Consider the following 9,870-nt stretch of genomic DNA (forward strand, 5'->3'; position numbering starts at 1 on the left):
ACCAAATCAACAACTATGTTTGAACTAAACATATTTTATCTGGGAATAGTTCTCCAACATTAATAGAAATTGTTATGTATGGGAATTGAACCTATATTTTTTAGCGAGTTTATTAAATTAATTTTTTCTAAAACCTAATTATTATAAAATAGCTATTATAATATAATAAAAGATATATTCTAATTTACTTATTCAGGCATATTTACATTTTTAACAAATATTATTAGTAAATATTAACATTAAAATAATAACTATTTAAAATAACCGTGCATCGCATAAGTTTAGACCAAACATTAAAAGTTTGATAATCGGTCAGTATTTGCTAAATTTACTTAATTGTCCTCACTTTATTAATTTATTATTTTCACATAATTATCTTATATAATGTTATCGGTCAAAACTATGAAACCCCAAAAACAAAGTTATATATAACCGGCCACATTAGGCGAGTATGAGACAGTATTTGGGTAGATATAGACGGAGTTCGGGCTAAAATAAAATAATAAAACTACTAATGGTGTCAAAAAAATTATGCTATTAAATCGAGATAAAAAAATTAAAAAATAAAAAATAATTTGTTGGTCGATATAATGATATCGAGCTAAAAAATAACATATTACTTAATTTCTTTAACAACTATAATTAATATAATCTTAAAATAAAAATAGTAAATATTTAAAACTACGTGCATTGCACGCGTTTTAGGCTAGTATACTATAATAGTTGTATTGCGGTATAATTTGGTATACTCTTTTTTTTGTTTGATTTGGTTATCCCCGTTAATAAGTGTCCGATCTTTTTAATCAAGTCATTAGGACCATTAGATTCAAATGCTAAAAGAATACACACTATTCAAACTCCCAAGTTCGAACTCCGCCAACAACAAATATTTATACGCCAACAACAAATATTTATATTATTATTTATACGCTACCCAAGATTCAGGTTTGAATTCCGCCAATAATAAATATTTATATTATTATTTATAAATATACTAATAAGGTCATGATTAAAAAAAATATTATAATTTTAAATAATATAAAAATATTAATGAAGATTCACGTATCAGGTCGTAAAACTAGTACTACTAATAACAAGGAACCTAATGAGCAAACTAGTGAGTAAGTGGAGTAGAGTGGCTAAGTAACATCAGGCACACGTCCGTATGAGTGAGTTATATCTAACTCTCCCGCTCTTTCCTCGGCAGCAAGTAGTATATAAGCACAACTAGACATCTGTATTTTTATTCATCCAATTGTAGATGAGAGTTGTTGGAAATAATCTTAAATTTGGTTTTTTTATTTATTTTGTAACTTGCATAATAAATGAGTTTTAAATATTCAGTTAGTGATAATTTACATATTTGATTAAGTCACAGGCTGGAGAGTTTTCAGGACGTGCAAGTAGAAGTAGTAGGAGAGTTTTTTTTGAATGGGTAGTTTGCATGAGGTTGTTTGTTGAACGTGACCCTTGTTTTTAGCCACTGTTAGTTTCCATTCATTTCTATTTAAGTACTGTAACGCGTGAAGAAAACATAACAATAAAAGCAATATGTTCCCAGTTCATTTCTTTTTCATACACACTTATTTTCTGTATTTTTCCATCATTGGTATCAGAGCCATATGATCCAGAACTTATAAAACTCTTATAAAAATACACACACATATATATATATATATTATCCTTAATATTTTCCATGGCATCAAACAATTTCTCCGTCTCTATTCCATTATTCAAAGGAGATCATTATAATTCATGGGCTATCAAAATGAAATCATATTTGAAAGCTATGAGTTTGTGGGAAGCAATTGAGAGTGATGTTGAGCCAACCCTTCTTCCACAAAATCCAACAGTAGCCCAAATCAAAAAACGTGATGAAGAAGTGGCTAGAGAAGCAAAGCCACTTTCATGTCTAACATTCGGCTGTGTCGGAAGAGATCTTTACAACTATTATGGGTTGTGATACTCCTAAAGAAGCATGGACAAAAATTAAGGAAGAATTTGAAGGCAATCAACAAACCAAACTGATGCAAATTCTGAACCTCAAGAGAGAGTTTGAGATGATGAGAATGAAAAATAATGAAGGCGTCAAGGAATATGGGAGTAGGTTGATGTCCATTGTTAATCAAATCAAACTACTTGGTGGAGATTTCTCAAGTCAAAGAGTTGTGGACAAACTTTTAGTGACTCTTCCTGAGAGGTATGAAACTAAAATTTCCTCACTTGAAGATACTAAAAATCTTTCGAAATTAACTGTTTCAGAATTGATCAATTCACTTCACGCCGTGGACCAAAGGAGATCAATGAGGGAGGAAGAAATTGGAGGAAAAAATGAGGGACTGCTATTAGCTAAAGTTTCATCCTCAAAAGGCACAGGCAACAAAGTTCAATGCAACCATTGTCATAAGATGGGACATGAAGAAAAAGACTGCTGGTACAAAGGAAAACCACAATGCTACAAATGCAAAAAATATGGGCATCCGGCAAAGAATTGTAGATTTCAGAATAATGAAGAAAGGATGACACAATTGATCGAGGGAGAACCACTCCTTTAGAGTTGTGGAGAGAAAGTGCTCCAAAGTGTTTGTGGAGAGAAAGTGCTCCAAAGTGTTTTTGGAGAGAAGTGCTCCAAAGTGTTTTTGATGAGAAGGTGCATCAAAATTGATGGTGGTGAGAAGTGCACCACAGGAGAAAGTGCTTCGTAAGTTTAAGATTATGGGGGTGATTGTTGGAAATAATCTTAAACTTGGTTTTTTATTTATTTTGTAACTTGCATAATAAATGAGTTTTAAATATTCAGTTAGTGATAATTTGCATATTTGATTAAGTCATAGGCTGGAGAGTTTTCAGGACGTGCACGTAGAAGTAGTAGGAGAGTTTTTTTTTGAATGGGTAGTTTGCATGAGGTTGTTTGTTAAACGTGGCCCTTGTTTTTAGCCACTGTTAGTTTCCATTCATTTCTATTTAAGTAGTGTAACGCGTGAAGAAAACATAACAATAAAAGCAATATGTTCCCGGTTCATTTCTTTTCCATACACACTTATTTTTCTGTATTTTTCCATCAAGAGTAGCATAGTTATAAGCCTGTAATCAGTAAATAGGAGTAGCTAATATCTTTGTTCTCATTACTCGTATCTGTAAAACTTGAACAAAGTTCATCAGCAAATCTCCATTGATTTCGTGTGTTCAAAGCTTCGATATAGCAGATTATAACAAACAAGAGAAAAATCAATCTGATATCATAATCAACACAGTGTTCAGAGCATGTTTAAAACACGCAACATCCCAAGAAAGTACAGAAGAGGTGCCTCTTAAACACTAGATCAGTTTATTTATTTTGTATTCTGTTTTTCTGTCCTCTAGTATATGGTCTCCATTAGCGAGTATATTTGTTCTTTGTGTATAAGAACAAAGTGGAAGAGAGGCCTGAGTAGTAATCTGCCAGAGATATGTACCGCCATTGCTCCCATGGGAGCATGCCCAATTTGCAGAAAAGAGACGTCCATATGTGTACCTGAATGTGTCCATATGGGCACATGATATCGTGGTAGGTATCCCCGTCATGATTCCTTCATTATGTGCACACAGCAGACATGCCCATTTTGACATCCTATTTAGTATGTCCTAGTCATGCCAACCTGAACAGCCCCCGCGTTTCTGTGAGCAGAAGAATCTTTCCCCATCATACCGTACTGTGATTTAGGCTGCAACAAGTTTGTGTCGATTGTTTTCATGTCATCAACATGATCCATCTTATTTACTCCTGCCCTTGTCATGTAAAATGGGTTGGTGTCAATGTTTACGGCTATCTCGGAACCTCCTTTGGTGGCCATGCTAGACTGTGGGACTTGGTTTGTTTGTGTTGACAAGCTCCTCTCCGTCTCCACGGATCTTTCTTGCTTTACTGTTCCATTCCGACGGTAGCAGTATGCTGGAGGAATAATCCGTGAAGGGATGGTTGTACTTTTTATTAATGATCTGGGGTCATAAGCTTCACTAAGCAGGTTTCCATTCTCATAAGGTGGGAGTGGCCCCACTACTCTTCCTGGTTTGGCTGAAATATAAAGGGAATCTAGATCAGCAAAAAAAGAATAAGAAGTAAACAGCATCACGTCCATCAAGTGAAACTTATTTCTTACAAAACTCTAGATTACCCTGTGGAATCCTCTGTGGTGCCGGTGTTGGTGAGGTTCTAAACAGACTTCCGGTAATACTATCTCCATATTTGGAGTGACTATTGCGTGAATCTTCTTTGAGTTGCCGGTCTTTTGTGATGTAAGCATTTGATTGCTGCTCCTTTGGTGGAATTATATTAGAATGCACAATAGTAGACCTACAAAAAGTAATACAAGCCAGATGATCATCACCAAGCCACATCGAACACCAACCCAAATGTCTATCAAACAAGACACCAAATCTATGGAAACTAGACAGAGAAACATTATTGCATAGCCATATTATTAATCATATTGTTACAACAAATCCCAGTAACTATGCTTCTTCAGTTGCCACATTGCAGATATAGATATGACTGTTATTCCCTTAAAGCATACCCAAGTATTCTGCATGATTGATCATGAGGTCTTTCAATAACTTGATTTCGAATTTATCATTTTTTAACAGGACCTTACAATTCATGTTTCTAGAATGGGACGGTTATCAACCCCAATAGTTAAACATCATCCTGAAAGAGTTATAGAAACAAAAAATAAAACCTCTCCATCATGTGTCCCCAGGAAAAAAAATAGGTTATTTGTAACATTATTGCTTAAGTCTTGGCCTGCGGGAGAGTATCTCTCAAGGCTTCTAAGGCATCATCATGCATTCAGACAGAGTTAATTTCGAAAAAATTGGTATTTGGTAAAAATTTATCGAGTAGATGAATAAGATTGGTATCAGCATAATTAAAATCTGACCTCACGAAGCCCATATCACCGAAAAGTACAAATCAACATTAGACAATTTCAAGGAACAGAAGTGTACTAAATATTGGCATTCCAAAAGAAGTGCAGACATGTTAGTTTTTACCTAGGGAGAGAGGCATGTTTTCTTTCAAGCGGAATCACCGGCCCAGTTTTACCACTACTTTCTTCAAGATGAGCAAACTGTTTCTTGAATTGGTCAACAGCACTGCATAGAAATGTGCAAAAAAATTACAATTAGAGGTCAGTTCGTTTTTTTTTTGGGGGGGGATACAGCCATCCTACATACAGTATTTAAATGTGAGCAGCTGCAGCAGTAAATATCACCTTGGGTACAAATAATTGGTTTTCTCTGTTCCATTCACATAGCCTTTGAGCAACTGAGGATGGTATTCAAGTATCTCACGAAATATTAATTCACGGATATCTTCTTTTGTAACCCTCCGTCTCTCAAATTCAAACTCCATTTTTGAAATTGGCTGGCAAGAAGGTTCTCTATCAGCTTTGGCAAGCCTTTTGAAGTACGGATCAGCGAGTGCCTGCTTGTCCACCAACAGAATATTGAACATTAGTTAAACAAAGTCCAAGAACGTCAAGAAACATCGAAGAATGTTGAAGCCAATATAACTTCCCTTCCGCATACAGCTAAGAATAAGATAAAAAAATTAGAAGATTATATCTCATTACAAACCTCTTCGGCAGTTGGCCGGTCTTTTGGGTCAAAAGCAAGTAGCCTTTGTAACAACTGCAGTGCTAAAGGATCTGCATTGGGAAATTTATGGCTCAAAGGCACAGGTTGTTTTTTCCTCATCGTAGAAAGGTATCTCCTAGCCTTCTCATTACGAACCTGAAAAGTAAAAAGTTAACAGGAAAACCTTGATAAGAAACAAGCTAAAGCTAGCAGAGAAAAAAATAATGAAATTAAGATCAGGAAGCAAGTTGATTACTCCGGAAATAGTGTCCATTGCCGGTGTCCCCAGCATGTCCGTCATCAAATCTAGCTGGTGAACAACATTCTTTCCAGGAAAGAGTGGCTTCCCTGTTAAAACCTCTGCAAAAATGCAGCCTATACTCCATATATCGATTGCAGGTGTATACTGCATTTAGAACGTATCAGAAGATATATCAGCAACATTGTAATTGTTTCTAAATGTTCTTTACGACAGAGTAACAGAGATGTCCGTATATAATATTATAGAGATGTCGGTATATAATCTAACATAAATCGAATGAAGTACAAAAATATGATATTTGCTTTAGTCCATTAGTAGTCAAGACAACTAATTATAGCAAAGGTAATACCAATGGTACATTGAAACTAGAGACTCGAATAATCTACAGAAATCCTCCCGCAAGAGAAATCAATTTTAGCAATATCGTAAAACTCTGAGTAAATATTATTTATGGAATGATATAATCCCTTTTCAAATACAGCTATTCTTCTTTCCTGTTCCAAATCAAATTCTAAAAGAAAACTAAAATGATGTGTTCTAAAATACAAACATAACATTACTGATGAGATTATTTTATTTATTAATTGGCTTATAGAGTCTTCTCTATGCATAGGTTGGAAACTGTTCTTTTACCCTAGAAACAAGTACTAGGCAACCAGTACTCTTACCTTAAGAATTATTGGATTTCGTCAAAAGGTTCAACAAACATCATTGACATTTTTCTCCACGGTTTAGTGTTGAAAACATCTAATATACAGGATTCCCTGGGCTGTTTGGGTACTTATAACTTAAAGTGAATAAGTATTTTAAAAGTGATAAGTAAATTATTATTTAAAAGTTATTTGTGTGTTTGGATGAAAAACAATAAAGTTGAAACACAGAAATATTGAAATATAATTTACTACATGAACTAATGAAATTGATAGTTTTGGATGAAATTTTTATTCAAACAAATCACTAAGTAACCGTGATAAAAAAAGTACAAACAATCATGTAAAGTCATATTTACTTGAACTAATATTATGATAGTAATTTAACATTTAAAAAACAATAACAACACTAATTTTTAGAAATTAATAGGGATTTCATATCAAAGCAAAGTACCTAAATTATGTTGATACTTGATAAATGTGAATTAGGGTCTAAGCAAATGTGAAATGTAGAAAGCAGAGTTCAACCAACATTCACTTATTACTGGTAACTGGATAAGGTCGTTCCACTTTTCGCCAAACAGTCCAATCAAAGTACAAACAGGATTTGAGTCCATTTAAGTGGATTTAAGACGCAGCCAAACACACATTTTCTTAAACAGCTACTTTCAGAAGGTTTTCCGTATTAGTATCCTATTGCTATATGAAACACAACAGGAACATAATATAATTACTCAAGTTTTACAAATAACAGAGCACATTCCATCATGGTAGATTAAAACAGAAATATTCACATAAGTATGTAATGAATACCTTGGAGAAAAAAGACCCGCATAGTTCCGGAGCTCTATACCACCGTGTCGCAACATAATCCTGTTTATGTATTATCGTGAATCTATATTAAGACCAACAACATAAATACAGAACATGTACCAGAAGGAATGAATAGAAAAGATCTATGTACGATAATATAATTTTACTTACGGTCCAAAATATAGTTGTTGGTGTATCATTGAATGCAACTCTAGCCAACCCAAAGTCGCAAATTTTAAGCTTACAATTCGCATTTGCCAAAATATTCTTAGGCTTCAAGTCCCGATGATAGACATTTGCTGCAGCAAAATTGGTCAATTATTAGAGTAGTCCGCATCCTATTGAGAACATACCATTGCTAAAATACAAAGGAGATACAAGGGAGCCAAGAACATAAGGTTAATTAAAATCAGCAAGGGCCAACCAACTGCTAGTGCTAGAATAAAATATTAGCAAAATCACCTTAATAGGATCTGCATAAAACATGATCACGCTAATATTTCAACAGCAAAAACTGATATAGAGTTACAAACAGAGATGCATCTAATAGTTCTACTCAACAGTCAACAACTTTGTTCTTAGTTAACGGTAAGAGCACTTCTGACAGTTACCTGTATGAATATACTTTAGAGCTCGTAGCAACTGGTAAAGAAAGAACTGATAGTGTTCTTTTGTCAAGTCATCATTAGCTTTGATGACTTGATGTAAATCTGACTCCATGAGCTCGAAAACTACGTATATATCTTTAAAATCCTTTCTAGATGGAGGAAGCATAATGTGCTTGATTTCCACTATATCTGGATGTCGTAAAAGCCTAAGCAGCTTTATCTCGCGAAGAATTCTAGCAGCATCAGAAATATGTTCAAAGATATCATGAATTTTCTTTATTGCCACCTTAGCGCCAGTGTGGGTATCAATAGCTGAGCAAACAACACCATAGCTTCCTTTCCCTATTACCTCTTGAATTTTATACCGGCTGGCATCACCATATTCTGAGAAAAAATCATTCTCTGGTGAACTCTGCAACACATAGCACCAAGTCAATTAAATTTCAGGATGTAGTACACATCGATAGCACCAAGAATAATTGAACATCCCACAACAAGCAACTCTGATGTGCATATTAAATACTTATGCGTGTCATCAATCATGAAAATGATGGCATAGGGATTATGAGTTGGGTTATTATTACACACACTAGGATTTACTTTTATAGTTATCATCTTTGCCTCTTTCAGGTAGCAATGACAGACACGATTGCACTGAATTTTGAAGACATACAACCGGAAAATGACACAACACAAGTCCATTAATCCGAACAATACTTGTTTACTCAATTCTATTCCTTTACACAATGGTTTTTAAGATTTTTCATTAAGTTTCAGAAACACCGAGTACTTTTGCGAACACAATCACGACCAGCAGAAATCCAAAATCACCACCCCCTAAATCAATCTCCAAGATTAACAAATCTTGTAACTCGAAAGAAAGTACCATATTTTCTTGTGGATCATCAATTGACATTTGATATCATTCAATTCTGACAAGTCCGCGAATTATATTACAGTACAAAATTGAAGTAAAGTCAAATTAGTTGTATTCCATCATAATTCAAATTCCAGTTGTCAAAATCTAAAATTCTAATTTTAGCACAAAGCGGATACAAAACAAAAAACAAAAACAAGCAATTATAAACAAAAATAATGAATCGGGATTATTAAAAACTCACTTTCTTTTTGTGGTCCTGCTGCTGCTGCTGCATTGTTTTAATTTAAAATGACAAACGGATAGTGCAAAAGCTCAAACTCTAAATATTTCTTTTAACAAGTACGAATCGATTAATCAGTGAATCAATTAGATCCAAAAATGGCTAAAATTCACAGAATTAATCACTGTTAAGCTGTTCTCCGTCCACTAGAACGACGACGTACAGTAGCAACAACAATCACGGATTGATCAATAACAACACATGTACTTAGTTCTGCATTAAGGAGAGAGAGAGAGAGAGAGAGAGGGGGAGAGAGAGAGAAGAGAACAATGAACTGAAAGAAGATCTCCAGCCGACAGAAGATTAGATATGCAAACAAGTTAAACACCAACAGAAACTAGTAAATGTATATGTAGAGAGAGAGAGAGAGAGAGAGAGAGAGAGAGAGAGGACGATATACTGGTAACAAGAAGAGAGAAAAAGTTGTGTAATGTGTGTCGTCCAGATATACACGTCGTGAATGTAGGTGTACGTTGCGTTCAATTTTAATTTAAACATTTTTCTCTTTTTAAATTCTCATCAATAAATAATCGCATCTTTTCAATAACTGCGAGATTATTTTTATAGAAATATTTAAATGTTAAATATCTGCGTTCTTCGCTTGATTACAATGTTAACTACAGTTAAACTATTAAGTAATCGAAATATTCGATAAAGTAATAATTTTGTTGTAATAAATTTTGTTGTTCTCAAGTTGAGCTAATGTTATTGTTACACTCAGATTCCTTCCGGAGATGTAACAGGCTTTGACTGCCTTAAAGGTG

The 9,870-nt window shown here is 34.2% G+C and overlaps 1 protein-coding gene across 1 annotated transcript; it reads right to left on the reverse strand.

The window, feature by feature from the left end:
* Window positions 1–3,207: 3,207 nt before the first annotated feature.
* On the reverse strand, window positions 3,208–9,510 carry LOC141697466 (mitogen-activated protein kinase 20-like). The gene is made up of 10 exons (XM_074501858.1): window positions 9,068–9,510; window positions 7,950–8,358; window positions 7,510–7,637; window positions 7,339–7,398; window positions 5,870–6,019; window positions 5,614–5,769; window positions 5,250–5,461; window positions 5,029–5,130; window positions 4,155–4,333; window positions 3,208–4,054 (listed from the first exon to the last, which is right to left on the reverse strand). The coding sequence occupies exons 1-10, from the start codon at window positions 9,098–9,100 to the stop codon at window positions 3,615–3,617; spliced, it is 1,869 nt and encodes a 622-aa protein (XP_074357959.1). The 5' UTR covers window positions 9,101–9,510; the 3' UTR covers window positions 3,208–3,614.
* Window positions 9,511–9,870: the final 360 nt, after the last annotated feature.

The sequence above is a fragment of the Apium graveolens genome, chromosome 11 (genome assembly GCF_009905375.1).
Source record: "Apium graveolens cultivar Ventura chromosome 11, ASM990537v1, whole genome shotgun sequence".
Classification (NCBI taxonomy): domain Eukaryota; kingdom Viridiplantae; phylum Streptophyta; class Magnoliopsida; order Apiales; family Apiaceae; genus Apium; species Apium graveolens.

Excerpts from the sequence above, each read along its gene's own strand:
- LOC141697466 (XM_074501858.1), bottom strand. The coding sequence starts at position 9,100 with ATGCAGCAGCAGCAGCAGGACCACAAAAAGAAA. Across the intron at positions 6,020-7,338 it reads GCGGGTCTTTTTTCTCCAAG|TATACACCTGCAATCGATAT; the intron begins GTATTCATTACA and ends TTCTAAATGCAG. Across the intron at positions 5,770-5,869 it reads CAATGGACACTATTTCCGGA|GTTCGTAATGAGAAGGCTAG; the intron begins GTAATCAACTTG and ends TTTACTTTTCAG.